This window comes from Pempheris klunzingeri, chromosome 17 (assembly GCF_042242105.1).
Source record: "Pempheris klunzingeri isolate RE-2024b chromosome 17, fPemKlu1.hap1, whole genome shotgun sequence".
NCBI lineage: Eukaryota > Metazoa > Chordata > Actinopteri > Acropomatiformes > Pempheridae > Pempheris > Pempheris klunzingeri.
Genome location: NC_092028.1, coordinates 9,248,599 through 9,268,264, shown reverse-complemented (window position 1 = coordinate 9,268,264; position 19,666 = coordinate 9,248,599). Strand labels below are relative to the sequence as shown.

Genomic DNA, 19,666 nt, shown 5'->3' with positions numbered 1-19,666 from the left:
ATTATCCCCGAACGGAGAAAACATGGAGCAGTGGTGAACCTTCCCAGGACTACCGGCCGACCAAAATGACTCCAAGAGTGCATCAACGTCTCATGCAGGAGGTCACAGAAGAACCCCAAACAACATCTAAAGCACTGCAGGCCTCACTTGCCTCAGTTAAGGTCAGTGGCCATGATTCAACAATAAGAAAGAGACTGGGCAAAAATGGCCTCCATGGGAGAGTTCCAAGGTGAAAACCACTGCTGACCAAAAAGAACACAAAGGCACATCTCACACTTGCTAAAAAACATCTTGATGATCCCCCACACTTTTGGGAAAATATTCTGTGGACTGACGAGACAAAAGTGGAACTTTTTGGAAGGTGTGCGTCCCGTTACATCTGGCGTAAAACTAACACAGCATTTGGGAAAAAGAACATCATACCGACAGTCAAACATGGTGGTGGTAGTGTGATGGTCTGGGGCTGCTTTGCTGCTTCAGGACCTGGACAACTTGCTGTAACTGATGGAACCATGAATTCTGCTCTCTACCAGAAAATCCTGAAGGAGAATGTCCGGCCATCAGTTCGTGACCTTAAGCTCAAACACACTTGGGTTATGCAGCAGGACAATGATCCGAAGCACACCAGCAAGTCCACCTCTGAATAGCTCAAAAAAAACAAAGTCAAGGTTTTGGAGTGACCTAGTCAAAGTCCGGACTTAAATCCAATTGAGATGCTGTAGCATGACCTTAAACAGGCCATTCATGCTCGAAAACCCTCCAATGTGGCTGAATTAAGACAATTCTGCAAAGAAGAGTGGGCCAAAATTCCCCCACAGCGATGTGAAAGACTCATCGCCAGTTATTGCAAACGCTTGGTTGCAGTTGTTGCCGCCAAGGGTGGCACAACCAGTTATTAGGTTTAGGGGGCAATTACTTTTTCACATAGGGCCAGGTTGGTTTGGATAGCTTTTTTCCCTTAATAAATGAAATCATCATTTAAAAACTGCTTTTTGTGTTTACTCAGGTCATCTATGTCTGATATTAAAATTGGTTTGATGATCTGAAACATGTAAGTGTGACAATAAAGCAAAAACAGAAGAAATCTGTAAGGGGGCAAATACTTTTTCACATCACTGTAAGTGTAAATGTGCTTTTGCTTGCTTAGTTTTTCCAGCAATGGATTTGCAAAATTATGCAGATTCTAGCAGCTGCAACTCCAAAAGTCTCAGTGGTGAACCGTCACATCCAGATCATACTTGACATGGGTACATATGTGAACGCGTGAGTGGGAGGGTTTTTTTTCCCTGCCCTGTCGCCCCATGGCCCTGATGATCAGCTGGGCGTTTCTGTATTGCCACCCCAACGAGAGGACTCATTGTGCAAACTCATTGAGTTTACATCTCAGTGCTGTGACACTGACACTGTGGAGGAAACCACAGCTGCCACTTGTCATTGTTGTAAACGCACGAACACAAGTGGAAATTTGTGGTTTGATAGTGGCAGAGTTGCCTGCCGCTCGCAGCGTCTGTCATTGTATTGCTGCAATAAGCTGAATCTAGTTGAATGAGCTCCCGTGCAGAATGCAACCATATTGTGTAATTGAGACGTGCTGTGTTAAGATTCATCTCGATCACAAACAGGAATGTGTGTCATGCCAGCAGGCACGGAGCACGGAAGAGACTCGCACAAAGAGCAGGGGAGCGAAACTATTTTGTTAATGCCCCTGCTCTGATTTAAACACCATCCTCTGGGGAGCTGAAGAGCAGGCTTCTGAACCACATCAAACAGTTGAATAGCTATCTATCACACTGGCATGCAGGGGACTGCATTAGAGTCACTCAGCAGAGGAGGAAGTATTTGGATGAGACCTGTGTGCTTAGTGATAGATTCAACATTTCAGTTGCAGGGAGGAAAGCAGCATATGATTGCTTTTGCGCCCACAGAAAATTGCAGTATACACGAAAGCATCTGTGCAGCTTAGCTTGTCATTGAAGTGTCAGATAGCCATCTTCCTCCATGCTCGGTCAATGTGCCGGACAGTAGATCATCCAGAGAGCGATGTACACTGGGAAAAAGTGCCTGAATGAATGCCTTTGTAGGCTGACGTGTGCTGCGGATGTGTTCATCATCTCCTTTTTATCCCCAAAGCTGTGCTGTCTTTTGGCAGTGAAAGGGATGCATTTAAGTGTGAGCGCATGTTCAGAGGACTTGTGCCTTTGGTTTTTCACAATTCCCACAAAGACGTAAGCATGTTCTGCATTTCCGTGTCCTACAGTAACATTTGTGTTTACAGTGGCATTAATTGCAGCGATTATTCTGTATAATTGGATTGTTTTGTGTCCTCGAGGGATGTTAAGGACTTTTCACCTTTGACACCACAGTAGTTATTTGTTCTTGCGTTGCTCTAATTTGTTGAATAACAAGTAACAGTCTGTCTCAAACTCAATTATGCTAAGTGGCCATTTTTTTTAAACTTGTTCTTGATTTGGTATTCCATGTTATTGTTCCTTTACACACATTGTTCAAGCATCTGAATGAGGCCAGAATTGTGATGTTGCCACAGCTACTTCACACCTCCATCCTGTGACGCTGCCTCATCAGAGAGTTACCCCGAGCAAATGTGGAGCCTCAAATTTGAACTAAATATGAATCACCATTCCTTTGCACCTCTTTGTTTCCCTCTTTATGTGGAGCAGACAAACAGCACTGAAGGAGCAGAGACATTGGCCGTGAACTTGGGTCCCCCTCCCCCCATAAAAAAAAAAAAAAGGCACACACACACACACACTCTCCCTCTCTCTGTCTCCGCATCACTCCCTCTCTTTTTGCACCCCATCCTTATCCCCACCCTGCCCAACGTTTTCCCCCCTTCCAGCTATGTCTGCAAGCGTTCCCATGGCAACTGTCGCAATGCCTGCCTAGCAACAGGCTTTAGCCTTTCACTGGAAAAAAAAAGGGGGGGGGGGACAGAATGGGGGGGTGTGGGGGTTGCATTTTTTTTTTTTTGTGGATGTGGATGAGGACGGTAGCGCAACAGCAGCATGTTAGAGTAGATTCATTAAATCAGACTGTCTTCTTCTCTCTGCTCCACACCTGCAGTGTCTGCCTCTCCTCTACCTTATTACCTTTCCATTCACCACCACACGTTTCTCAAATCTACCTGGAGTCTATTTATACTGGCAAAATATTGCATTTCAAATGTGTTTGTGAGTGAGCATTGTAGCCAAAATGATTGTTTCTATTATTATTACTGTATTATAATTCTGGGGGGGGGTTACAGACAGCTCATCTAACAAAATAACAATGGCCTGATCTAATGGTATCGCATCAAATATTTATTTCCTCACAATTCAGTTGACCTTCTTATATTTGAACATCAGCTTCTACACGTGTCTGCCTGCATACGCACATAAGAAAATACATGTTACTGAATTTAACACTCATCACCATGCCAACTAACTTACTAACCTGCAGGGAACAATACAAATTGTAATGATCCATAGCATGATTCATATCATGTGGCTGATGGTGAAACACACTCCGGGGCTCCATGGTGATGCTGAAGGTATTGTCTTTGCTGCCCCCTGCTGACTCCACAGCAGCATGACATTTTTACACATTACTAAAGCAAAAATGCAACTGAAGTGTTTGAATTGATCCAAAACTGTGTTGACAGTAGAGCGCTGTGACACCGTATGTATCATGACAGTGGACATTTCGCAAAAGAACCACACGAATCATTGTCTAGGCTGAATGTGAGTGCACAGTCCCAGCAAATTCATGCTCATCATTCGTAATTGATATGAACTCCCCTCTAGCTGTCATAATTAAAACTCTTGTCCTTTGGAGGCTTCTAATAGGATTGTTGAATACAGCAACTAGAACTGTTGTTATAGCAGACACACCCACTGTCTGTCTGTTTGTCACTCTGCTAAGTGCACAACTCCTCTCCTCATCGCCTGCTTTTGTCACCACTTGTCTGCCAGACCTCACCAATCCATTGCTCTCTTTCACTTATACTGTTATTATCTGTTATTAGGGAAATTAAATCCAGGCTCAAATGAGCAAGATGATGTTTTGTACTTGCTTCAGATGCCAGATACAATAATGTTTGCTATGTAACACTCACTGGCACTAAAGTGATTTAGTATCGCACCACCACAAAGTTTGAAGACTCACAGGAGACATATTCAAAACGCATGGTCAAACCTGAAGCAGCAGAGGCTGAAATATCCTGATTTTTATTCTCACTTTACTTTCCATAATGCAACTCAGTAGCACCTTTCATTACACCCCATTACCTCCTAAATGGCTGCTTTCAAACTCAGGTTTGCAACACTGGCTTGCTGTTCAAATGGAAATCTCAACCCCCACACAGTGATAACCCTGATGACATTATTGTGACTTAATCACGGTTATTTTTAAAAATGTTAGACGAAGGAGACTTTTTTTTTTCTTGTGACACATAAACCGGACCTCATGTGTAAAACCCTTTTAAGGTTTCCTCGAGTAATGCTCAACTCACCACCATGATGAATATGTCAAATGTTTTTATTTCTAATATGAAAATGTACAGAATGACAGCAGACATTAAATTCACCTCAATACAGATAACAGGGCAGTAATAAAATGTATTCGGACAGAGAACAGCATGAACAGAGAGAGAAGTGAGATGTGAAACACCAAAAACAGCACACGTTACAGTGTCTTTCCTAAAAGGAGCTCCTTGACATGACGCACATCAAGAGATAATGAACAGGCCTTATGAGTTTTGTGGGCAAAAATTGATTCAGAACAAGCATTTCTCTCAAGACCAACGGAGGTTCAGACAGCTAATTATTTCATTCCTCTGTCTATTTACTGTCGGCCTCTGCCTGTGTTTACAGATTCAGTGGAGCTGTCTCAGCGGTGGGAAAACTACTGAAAGTCACACCACACTAACTGCAAAACTGCACTTCCTCTTTCACAGTATCTTAACAACTTGCTGACTGACCTCCAATTCACTGTAACGTGGATTGGAAAGCAACAGAACCTGTTGTTTCTTAATGGTGCGAAGTGAACGATGTGATGTCAGCAGTTTTTTGCTGTGTGTCTTTTAGTTGCCACAGTGTACGGAATAGTGAAACTATTACACACTTAACACTATCACAGATAAGACTCCCTGTCTGAGCTCAGATTAAGTAGTTAAACAGCAGGTTATGAGATGAATGTTTATAGATATTTATTACAACATGATACAGTATTTGAAACAAAAACGACACGTTGTTAAAAGTTTGTCAGACGTAAAAGTTCAGCTTCATCAGTCATGAACATCTGCTCGGTCCAGCGCTCCAGTTTTTGCGCTAAATTTGTTTGTCCATTAAAGTCTAGACGTTGGCAAACAGTGGTTGACTCAGAGCTCCGGTCCTTAGTTGGCTTTGGCCATGAGCTGCTCTGTGAAAAGCTTCTTCAGCTGAGCCACCTCCTCGCTCAGAGAGTTGAGCTGAGACTTCAGGTGAGTGTTCTCATGCTTGTACTGGAACTCAGTTTGTCCCTGCGTCGAAGCAGGCTGGAGGCTGTAGCTGACAGTCGAGGCGATGCATTGAGGGGACTGTCTCCCCCTCCTGCCTTCCTCCCCCTCCAGCTGCTGGAGCCAGGGCCCAGCGCAGTGCCCTGCTCCCGTGTCACCTCCACTCAATCCTTTATGGGCCTCTTTCGGACCCTCCCGTCCTGCCGCGGACAGCGTGGGGCTGCGTCTGGCGCTGCTGTTCTCCCCTGCAGGATCAGCAGCGTCCCCGCTGCCGGGTGTCTTGAAACGTAGCTTGTGAGGGAGGTTTTTCATCGCCTCCGCATGTTCCAGCTTCCCTATGGGGAACGCTGCGGTGTGATGGACATCAGCAGGGGAGTGGTGGAGGTCATAGCCCAGCTCCTCTGCCCTATGGGGTGATAATTTCCCATGGTCGCTCAGCCGGTCTTCAAAGAAGATCGGACTGCCCACACTAGACCCACCTGGCGTAGAGAACCCCGAGTCCTCCGACATGTTACCAGCATCTCTGGAGCCCCTGGTGCTCAACTGGCCTGTCTGGTTGTTAGGGTGTGGGGCTGAGGAACTAGGGAGGCCTCCATCCCCTCTGTGGAGGTAGTAGTGAGGAGTTAAAGTTTGAGCAGTGTGGTGAGGAGCTGTAGTGAGGGGCAGGATGGGGGCATTGGAGGGATCTTTGACCAGGCCAAAGCGGAACTTCAGGGCCAGCAGCTCCGCCCTAAGACGGGCGTTTTCCTCCAGCAGAGCCAAAACGCGGCTCTCCAGGACCATATCGTTGACGCGCCGCTTCTCCCGCGAGCGCTTCGCTGCCTCGTTGTTCTTCCTCCTCTTGTCCCAGTAGCCGTCGTCCTTCTTGTCGTGGGGGATGAACTCCCGCTTGCGTCGGATGCTGGAAGAAGGGCTCTCTTTGCGTTTGACAGCAGAGCTGCGGCCCAGCAGAGATCGGGCCAACAGGCTGCTGGAGGTCAGGATGGACACAGCTTCATCTGTGAAGGACAGCGGCCCCGCTCCTCCTCCTCCTCCTCCTCCTCCTCCCCCCCCTCCAGCTGCTGTCACTGCTGCAGGGGACTCCAGAGTCTGGAGCACAGCCACATCCTGCTGCCCCCTCATCTGCTGGGACTCCTCCTCAAACATCTCGCCTTTCCTCGCCGCTGGGAGTGGGAGTACCACTGTGTGGTGCTGAGTGCCCGCTAGTCTCTCAGGATGCAGCAACAGTGCCACCTAGCGACCAGAATGAGTGAAGGAAAGCAGAAGAGGGATTTAGCGGTTATGCAAGAGCCATTACAACACAATATTATGTAACCCCATTACATCTCTCCAATAAAACGGGAGCGACTTGTACTATAACCTTGCGAGCCTCATTATACATTCAATACGGGACCGTGCGTGATGTACATGTAATGAGACCACACCATCCTGATGGCTTCACTCTCAGCATACAGAACCCGCTGGAAATACAAGATGAAGCACTCCGATTGTAGTGTGGCATTAGCCTGCGGAGGCTGTAACCTACATTTGTATTTTAGACCTAAACAAACACTAATGGCTTCATCTTTTTTGGGGGGGCGTTTCTTGCTCCTCATTATATCCTACCTGTAATTTTTCTGACGCCCAAAGGTGTTTGGGTTCCGGTCAGACCGTGTTATTTGCTTCCTCAGCACTGACCCACATGTCTGACAGGGACACGCTGATCTCCTGTTCGCTTTTAATCATCTGAGCTGACCTCACTCAGCTGTTCTCCTTTACACTCAGCAGCATCATCTGAGACATACATTTAGAATGGAAGCCAATGTAATAGTATTTATTTATTCATTTATTTACTTTTATCTATTTAGGTTTTTTTTTTTTTTCACTAAACAAGTTTCAACTTCTGTCTTTGTGCACTTTATTTCTATAGCAGGAAAAGAGGATCTTTTTCTGTGGACCTACATTTAAATGTATGAGTAACAACACGAGCGGAGAATGCTGAAACTTATTACCCCCTCCGCTTGATGTCACACCTGAACAGGCCTAAACAATAAAAATGTAAAATACATATACATCTCTAAGTGATGTTAACTGCTGATATAACCGTAACATAACTTTAATTAGGTTATACAACCTATTAGGGGTTTCAAAGAGAGAATGTGCGCTTATTCTAATGCATCATGTCCAAACTGTTGTTGGAACTCTAATAAAAATACCATAAAAATACAGTAAAGTCAGTTTCTAAAGAATCTTTTTACCTCCGAAGAAGGATCAGATGTGTCCTCCGGTGCGCACCAGTGCTCCGCTTCTCCAACCGTCTGTCTGTGTGTCCGGTGCAGGAAGAGGAGCGCTCCTCTGCCTCCCTCTCTGCTTTGATACTGCAGATCCACTCGGCGCTGTTACTTAATATTATCATCTGCGTGGCGCACCTCCACTCTGCTCCACTTGGAATACCGCAGCCCCTATTTGTAACGTGAAGTTCAGCTCAGGACGGTCCCTATCCTCGCTTGAACCAGCGGGGCCCTTTGTGTGTGTGTGTGTGTGTGTGTGTGTGTGTGTGTGTGTGTGTGTGTGTGTGTGTGTGTGTGTGTGTGTGTGTCAAAGACCGCCTCCCTCCCTCTGTGACAACCCCCCCATCCCCTCCCTCCTCTCCCTCCTTTCCTCCGCCTTCAAGAGGAAAGCTCCTATCGGCTTTCACATAACATAGCAGCTCAGGCACCACCATCATCACCACCCTCGTCATCATCTGACCTCCCCCGCCCCGCCCCCCCCCCCTTTGACAGGATAATCGTCCCATAATAATTAGGTAATGTTGCGCCTCTCTTTCTCTCCTGGCATAAACAGGCAGTAGCTGTGACTCAGTAGAGCAAGAGGAGTATGTCATGTATCTGTCTCAGTAAATGCAGTGAGAACTGTGATTATGGAGCTTCATATAATGTCCCTCTTTATCAGCTCCAACAATACAACATCATTCTTCTATCAGCTCGGCACTTCATGACTTTCTTCTTCTTCTTCTAAACCTGATATGAGCCATTTCTTAACACATGTATCAGCAGGCATTAGTTTGGCTTCTTTTATTTGGGTAACATGATTAAATACTATTTCTATTACTATTTTCCTATGCTGTGTATCTGTTTGGTGGTTTTATAACCACTTGTTGAGGGAGTTAAAGCTATCTGGAGTCTTAATGACGCCTTTTCAAGGGCTAAGTGACACTGTGTAGGATAACATACTGCATTTCTTTGTCTGTGAATGTTAATATTCATCCATGCATTGCCCTTATAACATTTAAAATATGAAACATTTATGGGCTTTTTTTTTTACATTTGGTGTTGAGTGGTCAGGCGTAAAATAACATTTAAGTTGAAGTTTGTAATTATTTGCACAGCAGCACGACTCATGGGTCTGCAACTAATGAGGAAGTAAAGCCAACTTCAACAAAAGACGAGGGTTAATAAACCAAAACAACCCAACTACGATCACTTGTGATTCCTTCCTTGTTGCTCCAGGCCTCAAGGGCCCCTCAAAGCCCCGATCTTCTCTTCATGTTAATTGTTTGTGGTGGTATGAGTAATTATCTCCGCCAGGAGTAAGCCTGGGGGGGATCATACATTAGTTTGTGTGCTTGCTTGTGTTTTTGTATCTGCCCGTCCCCGGCGAATCTCACAAAATACTGGACAGATTTTTTTTTGTGCACATTTATACCTGTATGTTAAATAATCTCTCGCAATTGCGGTTGTTCATAGAGTTTAAAAAACCTATTTTATTGACTGTTTTATACTTTCACGGACTGCCGACTCCTCACTACTCTTAATCGGCCTGTAGGATTAGGATAGAGCAGATAAAGCCTGTAGGATGGAGCAAAAGGCATCTGGCAAGGCTAAAAAAGAAGCCTAGTTTGTTACCGCAGCATCTACAGATTAATTCTATATGTGAAGTTTCTTCTAACTTTATTGAAGCAGTCAAAGTCAAATAAATACGTTGTAAAGCTTACAGTGAATATGGGTTTAAGTCAGTTTATGGTTAGCCGTAGCAGAGTTCGCCTGGCGACGATCTGCGCTCTACTGAGTGCACATTTCTAGTTGCACATTTGGTGGGGAACTTGCTCCACTTAAGTACAACATCAACTGAAGTGAATCCTGCATTACTCAGCCAATTTTATACAAATGTTTTATTGAGGGTAACCATGGTAAAATGGAACTGTATGAACTTTGTTATTTTCTTTTATCTTGCGCTGATATGATGCACATCCCTTATAGAGCTTTTCTATTGTGTTTATTGTCTATCCAAGGTATCGTCCCATGACTTGAGGAATGTCTCCAGATTCAAGTGGTTGTGGAGGATCAGTTGGGTACTCATCATCTTCATCTTCACTTGCGTCTTCATCTGGTCAAGCAGATTTCAGGTTGGTATTTCAAGAGTTTGAAATGTGACTGGTTCCTTGTATGTGTCCAAGTGTATGTGCAGTGGCCATTGTTCCTTTCACTCGTGACCTCTTAGGTTAAATGGTTTTCCTGTTTTCTTCTGACGTATGAGAACAGATTCTCTTTCTTGGAGTTCTGAGTTGGATGCATTCTTCTTTTTTTTTCCTTGATGGAATGATCTTTTTGGTAGAACATGTCTAAATCAGGAGGATGGGAGGTGGATGGCATCTTGATTGACATGGATCGGCCATAGAACAGTTCATCTGGGGAATGGTTGGTCGTATGATGACATGTTGCCCTGTAGCTCCTTAAGAACTTGTGTAGTTCTTGTTTCCATGGCCTACCTTCCAGCATTGATGCATCGATTGCTTTGCTCAGGGTCTTGTTTAGTCTTAAAACTTAAGCATTGGCATGTGACCAATAAGGAGGAATTTCCCTGTGGCGTAAACCAAGGTACTGTGCAAAGTCAGAGAATTCTTTGCTAGAGAATTTAGGGCCATTTTCTGATTGTATTTCTTTCTAAAGCCTCAGACATCTGATGAGAAGGGTCCACAGAGGTCTACAGAGGCTTTCCTCTGAGCTCCCTGTGGGAATTCTGACATCTGCAGCAGGTGATGCTCAGTTTTCAATGTGGATGCCTGAGTAGCTGTTTGGTTTTTACTATGTCCAAATGTCCTTCGTGGGCAAGGGCAAAGCCTCCAGATTGCAGTGTCTTTGGTATGATCGGTCTGCCCCATAGGATGAGGCTTCCCTCTTCTAGGGTTGTGAGCCCCTCTCTGACATTATGGAATGCTTTGAGAGTTGCCTGATTAGACTGTAATGTGATTACTCTGAGAGTCGGAGTCTGAGAGCCCATCTCTGAGTCCATGCTAGTGGTTTTGATTTGGCATTGTTAAAGATGAGTTCCAAGTGTTTATGATCATGTTGAAGTCAGCACCATAGAGATACAGATGAAGGTGTTTGCAGCCTCAGACAATCACAAGGGCTTCCCTCTCAGCCTGGCAGTCTCTCTGTTCTACAGGTGATACTCTGCTTGTGTATGCCACCATGTGCATCACGTCTTTTGGGTAGCAAAGCACGAGCTGGTCAACTTTGGACAGGGTAGGACACAATATGTGTACAAGCCACAGCTCAGATGCCGTTTTGTTGCCAAGTAGTGAGCCGTGATTGCCTTCAGCTACATAAAATGCTGCGTGTGTGGTTTTACCATTGCTTATTGCTTGTTCTTCGGCTGCCAACAGATCATTTTCATGCTTGTTTTCTATGCCTGAAGCCCACATTTCTGATATCTCAACAGCTTGGGCAAGGTTGAGGAGACATTTAAGTGTGATGGCTCAGCCTCTTAAATGATTACCTCCCTAAAGACATGATGATGAGTGGCTCAGTGTGATTTGAGATCTGACTTATTTGATCACATTAGCAAATTCACAATCCAAATCTCTTTGTCCATTTTTTCAATTTATCAGAAAGTGAGTTGGGGTCTGAATTTACATCAAAGCTTGGAAAGGAAACAAGGGCTTCAAAGGTAGCCATGACTTTTTGTTGCTAGCTAGTTCAGTTCCCAGTCGGTTAGCATATTATCACACTGATATAATACAGTACACTTCCTGCCTCAGTATGCAATGCCACCCCAATGCCAAGTCTTAAAGTATGTATTCCACTAGTCTACACACAGGACTTAATGGGAACTACTAACTAGGTCAATGCAGTCATGTATGTCACAAACAGGTCTTAGGAGTATTTCAGAATATGAAAACATGAAAGTCACATTTCAGCAGTGTCTCCTTCTTGCTATAGTTAATGCCATATGACCAAGTCCTTTCCAGGAACCCCCCTAAGGATTTACAATGATTACTCACTTCCTGTCTAAGAAATTCTTAGAAAGCCACGGGACCTGTAAATAGTGTTCTCACAACATAAGGATTCAGTGAGGCTTCTAGTGGTGGTGCTTCTGTCTCAAAGCCAAAATTCTGTAATTTGTCCTACTTAAATAGTTACATGTGTAAACACAGCACTTAATAATGCAAAATAATCAATAGTATAAAGAGAACTCGTGTCTGTGGGATTGGACGATACTTCCATGGTTACACATGTCAAAGGGCTGCAGTGCCCTTGGTTTCAGAGGATAACCTCATACTGAATGTGTGTTTACTGACAAACCTGTAAACACCTACACCTGTATATTGGGCAGCATGCAGCACGTGGATTTGGTATGAAAGCAGCATGAGGGCTTCGGCCAAAAGCCCAAGCTGAACTCTGTTTTTACACTGAACGCATGAGGGTTGTGTGCTTACAGGAGACAATGAACTGTATGTACTGCATCATATCACATATGTAAACCCCCTGAGCAAATGTGCTCAAGTGGACAGAGAGATACACTCTGGGCCCCATTCCCCTTACTGTTTGGTCACCTCTGGCCTCTGATAGGGACAGAAGTCTCGGCACAGTAGCTTCTCCAAACATGACTTTGTTAATGTGGAACATGAATATTGCATCATAGAAAACACGCTTTCTGGTTTTGATCAAATTATATGTTGTTTTGTTGTTAGTCATGACAGCAATACAAGGCTTTTTGGCAGTGTCTATGTAATAGTAACGACAACTCAATTATCTAAAAAGTTAATTAAGATTAAAGGAATAGTACAGATTTATGGGAAATGCGCTTATTTGCAGAAAGTTAGATTGGAGGATCAAAACCGTTCTCATCTCTGTATAGGGTAAATATCAAGTTATTGCTAGCTTAGCTTAGCAAGACTGGAAACAGGAAAACAACTAGCCTGGCTCTGTGTAAAGGTAACAAAATACATCTTGACCACTAAAATGCTCTAATTAGCATGTTATTATATCTCATTTGTTTCATCCAAATAAATACCAAGGTGGATTTTGTTTACCTTGGACAGAGAAACACTAGCTGTTTCCCCAGGTATTCAGTCTTTATGCTAAGCTAAGGTAACTGGTAGTAATCTAAGCAAATATGGGTATTTCCCTAAATGTTGAATTTTGATTTAAACTGAGGGAATTAAGAGGGGTGCCTTTGCTCAAGACTGTTTTAGTAAAAAAGTTAACTTAACAAGTTAAGTTAAGTGTGTTGGGTGAGTGATCTTGCTTGGAACTTCATAGATTAGAATAGTAGTTCTGCTTCCAAATATTTAACAATCATGAGTTAAATTGTGTGATAAAGGATATTCCATATAAGCAATTATTTCAAATCAAAAGACAAAAAATGATTAGTGCAGTGGCTTTTGTCTTTGACCTTAAGAAGTGAAAGCCTACTACCTCCAGTAGTAGTTTCATCTGGACCAACCACTATTAACAAAAACTTGAACAAGAGACATCTACTGATGCCATGTGGGCTGACTGCTCGTGGGGAACTCCCAGTTGGTGTTAACTGCTGTAGCTGACCAGAAGTAAGCCCGAACAAACCACTGCCAGCCTTCTCTCCACTTTATAGTGTGCATTTGGAAGATTAGGGAATGAACTTAAATTGGACCCTCCAGGAACCAAACTGCCAATCATTCTCCTAACACTGGGCAAAATAGATCCTGAAAGGTTACCTGGTTGGAGACTGACAGAGTGCATACGATATCAGCGTAGCAACTGAGTAAGTGCAGAGGAGGACAGATTAACTCTGGGCAGCAACAGGTTCTCCATTAACTCTGTATTATATATCCTCTGCACCCACAACATTACACTACGCACGAAAGCTGATTAAACTACATGCAATGTTGTGTCACTCAGGCTTTATGAACTTTCCAGCTGAATAAAAGGGATCACTGGCAGGAATAGCAAATAAACCATGCGCTTGTAGATGTTTTTAATGGAGTAGGCCAACCTGCTGGCCAGGCTACTGCCTTCAGGCGGCACACTCATAAAATGACAGACTGGGAAATTACATTAGTGGAGTGTTGGCCTTGTAAGCCACTGGCACCTGTGGGTCGAACAATCCAAAACCAAGAGGTCCCTTTTGTGTAAAAAGACAATCACTGAAGCAGAGAGAATGAACACTTGGATGTTATAAAACTGTGAAACAGAGGATTTTCTTAACTTAAAGCTGGAGTGCGGGGCTTACATAGTTACAGGGTTCACGTAATGCTGGTTAAGCCCGTCACAGCGTAGTAAATGTTTTTACAGTATATTAGAGTATTCAAATGTGGTGTCTGGGGAGTCCAGGGAGGCATGTGAAGAATGAGACGATTACTTCTTGTGTTAAGCATACAGATGTGTGCAGTCATTTAAGAAGAAAGTCAAAAACGCTGTTTGATTTGTGCAACAGGAAGTGAGTTACTCCACATATCTGATCTGGCTCGGTTCAGTAGTTAAGCTTTTGAAATATGTGTATGTAACACATCTACTTGAGAAAGTTTTTGCTCTAGGCTTCTTTGGAAATTAACAAGAAAAATGCGTGCTAAAGAGGATCTTGGCACAACCACTGCTCTCCAAGATGAAGAAACTAAATGTTACAAAAGGACTTCTGTGTCTGTTGATCTGTTTGGTAAAATGTTCACTCAAAGGCTACTTAAAAATCATTCAGATGAAGTGGATTCTGCTGAAACCTGCTTTGTTTATCTGTAAAGTCGGTGTAAACAGTTCAGCACTGACCTTTATGGGTTTTGTTTTTTACATTTCCTCGAAGTAATAAGCTAATATTATTACTGCATGAGCAGGTCAGTCAGGACTGTGTTGCAGTCAAGTGACTTAGAGGGAAAACAACACAAAGAGAGGAGGAACCACATGAGTTCAACGAGTCCAAGCTGAATTCTTGACATTCTAGCAGAGCCTCTTATGGAACGGCTCACCTTGTGTCTTTGACCTACAGGGAAAAAAAGGGCACATAACCCTGTAAACAGAACATGTTGCTTGAGCTGAAAAACATCTCATGTCTCAGGGGGCCTTGCAAATATTTACTGGAGGACTTTTAGTCGCACTGACTGGTGGAAACTTCTAAACTAAGCAGTATACACAAAATAAAAGGCAAGAGGCAGAAATCAAGTCCTGAAACATTATAAGATGACAGCTAAAAGTTAAGAGTCACGTTCAGCTGGTAGTCACACTCAAAATAATCTGTGGGAGTAAACTTTACTCCATTTGTACAAAATAGCTAAAGCTTTGCTTTCTCAGGCTCGTCATAATCCCAGAAATTTCCCTCCTTGTCCTCTACATGGACTCTGCCAAAAACGGCCAAACATTCACTTATTCCAGCTTCTCAAAAGTGAGGATTTGCTGCTTGTTTTGCCTATAATTGATTATGTTTGGGCTGTGGAGTGTTGGACTGACAGAGCAAGACTTTTTTTTTGACCGAAAGCCACCCTGGGCTCTGAAAGTCTTTTCTAAAACTACTATTTTACATTTTTAGACTGCACAGTTAATCAATGAATTGAGAAAATAATCCTCAGATAATCGGTCGCAGCCTTTTTCTTATCGTTTAAGCAGTTTTTTCAAGGTTAAACTGCTTCTAAACTCAACACACAAACTAACCTCAGAGCTTTTTCTGGTACATGTGTTCTACCCATGTGCAGCATTAGCAGTAATACTTGTCTGGTTCTGGATTATTTGTAGTAGTAGCAGTACTGTAGATATATTTCAATAATGCACGTAGGCCAATGGTAGAGGTGTCCTAGAGAAGAGCCTGGTAGTAAACCGTTTATCACATGAACATTTACAAACTGTATCCAGAATGATATTTTGCTTCCTCAGATAGTACAATTTTTGCATCCTGGCTTTCTTTTTAATTCATCCGCTCTGGGATCTGCAGCAGTCGTGGGCAGCGGGATGGATATAAATATCTGTGCCCTGTTGTTGCCAAGTGGGTGGCACAGACAAAGACCCACAGCAAGACTGTTTACATCAGCTGACCGGCTTTTACAAAAACAGCCACTGGGAGTCACACAGATGAGCTCGGAGGTGTTAGCCAAAGTTGACGGGCAAAGGCGGGTTACGTAAATTGCCCCGCAGGAGATGATGGGGACAAGCTTAAAATACACTCTGAACCAGACCGCATGGGAAGTCCGGAGAGGAGGACAGGGAAGGGAGGAGGCCATCACTCTGCTGACACAGTTAGCTGCTGGAGGAAGAAGGTCACATAGATAGTGTCACCTGTCACAACGACTCCGCTGGTTCTCATCCTTTCTCCAGCTCCTGCGTTTCATTAAATTTTGACACTAATTTTTCAATATTCCTCTCAAGTTCCGTCCACCTCTTTGCTCCCTTCGCAGTGCCCTTATAACCCCTTGCTGCCTTTGAACTTTAATTGCAGCCTGATGCTGTTTAAGAAAATCCTTTGTTCATGTTCCTTCATCATGGCTCTGAAGAAAATCCCTCTGCAGTGACACAGTGTGCTGCGGAAGTGTGCTGCACCAACACAGTATCAGCTAAGTACATGCCAGCTTGGCCTCATTTCATCTGCTGTATAATGTTATCTAATGTGATAGCAGTCAGTGCTAGTCAAGCGTTATAGCGAAAGATTAGAGGACCTGTCATCCACACTGTCAGTAATTTTAGATATTAACAATATGCAAATGGTTTCATAACACATTTCTTCAGACCCCTAAACATGTTGATCAAATCAGATATAGTTCTGCATAGCTGTTTACCCTTCTCGTCTTCTCTGTCCTGGCTCTGCTCCACTTCTTTCTATAATTACACAAACACATTGCATCATACACAAAGTGCTCTTGTGACACACTTCATGTCACTTTTTAACCTCTTAACTCATTTAACACTACAGCAGTGAAAGTGCCTCTAGCATTGCCCTTAAAGAAATGGCTCTTTGGAAAATAGGCTTTTTCAATTTCTTGCCGAGGTTTAGATAAGCGTATCGATACCACTCTCCTGTCTAAATGTGAAGCTGCAACCAGCAGCCGCTTTGCTCAGCTTGGCTAACAAATCCTGCAACAGTTTGGTTTTTGTACAGATTAAACAAACGAGATGTAAGATGTTAATCAGTGAGATTTACATGGGCAGATTTTGTTGTTTCCCACCGATTTGGTGGTATGAACTTTCTCATCTAACTCTAAGAAAGATGAGCATATTCTTAAAACTATTTAGATTTTTCCTATATAGTTATTTAGTATTATAACTATTCACAAATGTTAGATAAGCACTTTTCTCTGAAAGTTATTGCTAGAAAAACACGTAAACGCCTCACACGTACAACCGAATTTAGCAGTCTTGATAATTATTTCATGCTTTGCTGGTGACTAAGAAAAATGCAGTTAAAAAGAGAACTATGGCCACGTTATGAGTCACCGCTCCCCTGAGACATGTATGCAGAAACACATTTATGTAACAGCTTGTCTATACCACAGACACAGAGCCTCTATCTAAGGCTCACACACATGAGAGATGCATTGCAGTAGCTATAAATAGGCTATGACTCAGTTTGTTTGACTTGGGGGGGCTGTTTCATAACAAGCAGACCGTGTGCGTGTGTGTCTATGCGCATGCGGGTATATGTTTATTGATAATTCGTCGTCAGTGCAGTGGTTTATATATGCTTCCCTGCCAACTGTCTCAGTTCATTCTCAGCTTGCTGCATCAGTCTGCTCCAAACTCCACCAGCCAGGTGATGTTTTTCTTTATCTGGGAAACTTCTAGCAGGCAACCTTCTCCCCAACACAGGCCATGCTGACTGCTCCGTAATTGGACAAAAATGTCAGCATCATGTGAGCGCTGGCCCCTGACACATATTGGAGGAAAACATTTGGAAAGGCACTCAGACTGATTGTGAGGCAGAAGCCAAGAGTCTCAGACCCGCTTTCCTCCAAATGCTTCTATTCTTGGGCTCCGAATACGTCACGCTGTTTCCAAAGCAACCACTTTTGATCATTTGAGGAGGAGGGTGGAGGGGAGCTGGGGGGTTGGAGGTGGGGGTGGGGGTGGGGGGGTGGAGTGGCTTATGAAATGCTCATAAAACAAATTACTTATAACGGTCTCTGGAGAACGTGGAGGGGTTAAGTGAAATAACAGGAAAATCTGGACAGCATGCAAGCAACTGTACACAGAATGACAGATTGAGGTTTAAATCAAAAAATAATAATAACATTTTAATGAAGCAAATATGAATTCACTGATCCTTTAGTGAAGCCAGGTGTCCTCTCTTACCTGTTATAAGAACTGACAGCAGGACAGGGCCGGGCTGTATCCCGAAGGTGTCGAGAGGAGCAAGGAGCCGTGTGACACAAGTTTGTTTTGCTTTCGTCTGTTGACCCAGAATTCAGAGCGGCCACAGCACGCTCCAGTCTGCTGCTGTCCCTTCTTGTCTCCCTGTCTGCTCATTACAGTCACTATTGATACGCAAATAAATAAGAACGAATATGAACGGATTTCATTTGCGAGTCATTTATCTAAAACTAGAGTTCAGTGGTTTTAAATGAAGAATAATGGAAAACCATTGGCAGCAGAAAGAAAGAAAAATTAGAAATAGGGGAGTTATGAAAGTGATTGTGGTGTGGAAGGTCTTAACTAAATCACATTTTTCATCTTGTAATAAAGTATATAATAATATAGTAAATAGAATATAATTTCCTCCCTAGCATTTTCTTTGGGCTCTGACTATAAAAAACAATAATAATACATCAATGGAAACCATAACAAAATGGGGAATACTCTATCCATTTTCTTTTCTTTTTTTTGTAAAGAGCAGCTAATGAAACAGTTATTCCAGCCACAGAATGAGTGAAGAGGGAACAGCTCCGTGGCTGCTGACCGGTTGGAGCTTTGCAATGTTTTCCAGCCAACCCACATACCATTTAATAAGAACATGTATGAATGAGATCAGATGATGTTCTGGCCTGATGTGTACGAGATCAGAAGTCTGATTGTCATATCAATTATAAGTGCTTTAGACACTCACCCCCTTTCTCAGAAACCCTGCCCCCCCCTAAATTATTTTGGTACAGTCCCTGAGATATAAAATTTATTGTAGCGATTGTAGTATTTCGAGCAAAGATTTCAAAGGACTTTTGACAAGTCACATGATGTCCTCTGTGTTTTTTTTGTCCACATTACTGAAAATTTACTGTAACTGCGCAACATTATCAGCACTGTCAGTCATTTACGATAACTCAATACGCTCAATAAACAACCGTCTTCCCAGAAGATGCTGTTTGTGTCACCACACCATCTCTCTCATTCAGACACTGATTTACATCACTGTCACAATTAACTTTAATTCATAGCAAAAACAGATGGAGAACAGAGCGGGACTTTAAGGTGTCGGAGGCACATAGCAGATTAGATTAGATGTCAGGTGGGCAGACAGCTTGGATGGAAAGGGGTTGGGGCAATTAAATAATTCCATTTGGGAACAAAGGGTGTACAGAGGAGGAGTGCACGGCCATAGCTTGTTATGTAAAGCACGCTGTGCGGTTGCATAATCTGTTCATAATCAGAGGGTAGTACAGATATAGATGGCCCACTTTCCTCCTTGCTCATTCCAGCATGACAGTGGCACAGTGTCCCGAGTCCTCAGGTTCACCCGAGGCAACCTTGGCAGAGGGTTTGGTATTGTTGGACTTCAGCCATCACAACAGTACTCAACAGTCATTTAGACAACAGCAGACAATTAATACTGCATGTGTTAGTTACCTTTTTACTGCATCTATACAGGCGCACGTCAAAGTTGTTTACGGCGTGAGTCATAATTTCTTCGTTTAATAATCTCTGCGCTCGCTGAAAGCCTTTGCCATGACACAACGCAGTATGCACGGCATAGTACAACACTCCTAAGCCATGCAACACAGATTATATCCAAAGTAGACATGCAACATTAGAA

The 19,666-nt window shown here is 43.3% G+C and overlaps 1 protein-coding gene across 1 annotated transcript; it reads right to left on the bottom strand.

The window, feature by feature from the left end:
- Positions 1 to 5,073: 5,073 nt before the first annotated feature.
- On the bottom strand, positions 5,074 to 7,987 carry nfil3-6 (nuclear factor, interleukin 3 regulated, member 6). Its single transcript, XM_070848696.1, has 2 exons — positions 7,729 to 7,987; positions 5,074 to 6,724 (listed from the first exon to the last, which is right to left on the bottom strand). The coding sequence occupies exon 2, from the start codon at positions 6,635 to 6,637 to the stop codon at positions 5,390 to 5,392; it is 1,248 nt and encodes a 415-aa protein (XP_070704797.1). The 5' UTR covers positions 6,638 to 6,724; positions 7,729 to 7,987; the 3' UTR covers positions 5,074 to 5,389.
- Between the last annotated feature and the right edge of the window lie 11,679 nt (positions 7,988 to 19,666).

What these genes read in the sequence shown, in the direction of transcription:
- nfil3-6 (XM_070848696.1), bottom strand. Translation starts at nt 6,637, where the DNA reads ATGTTTGAGGAGGAGTCCCAGCAGATGAGGGGGCAGCAGGATGTGGCT.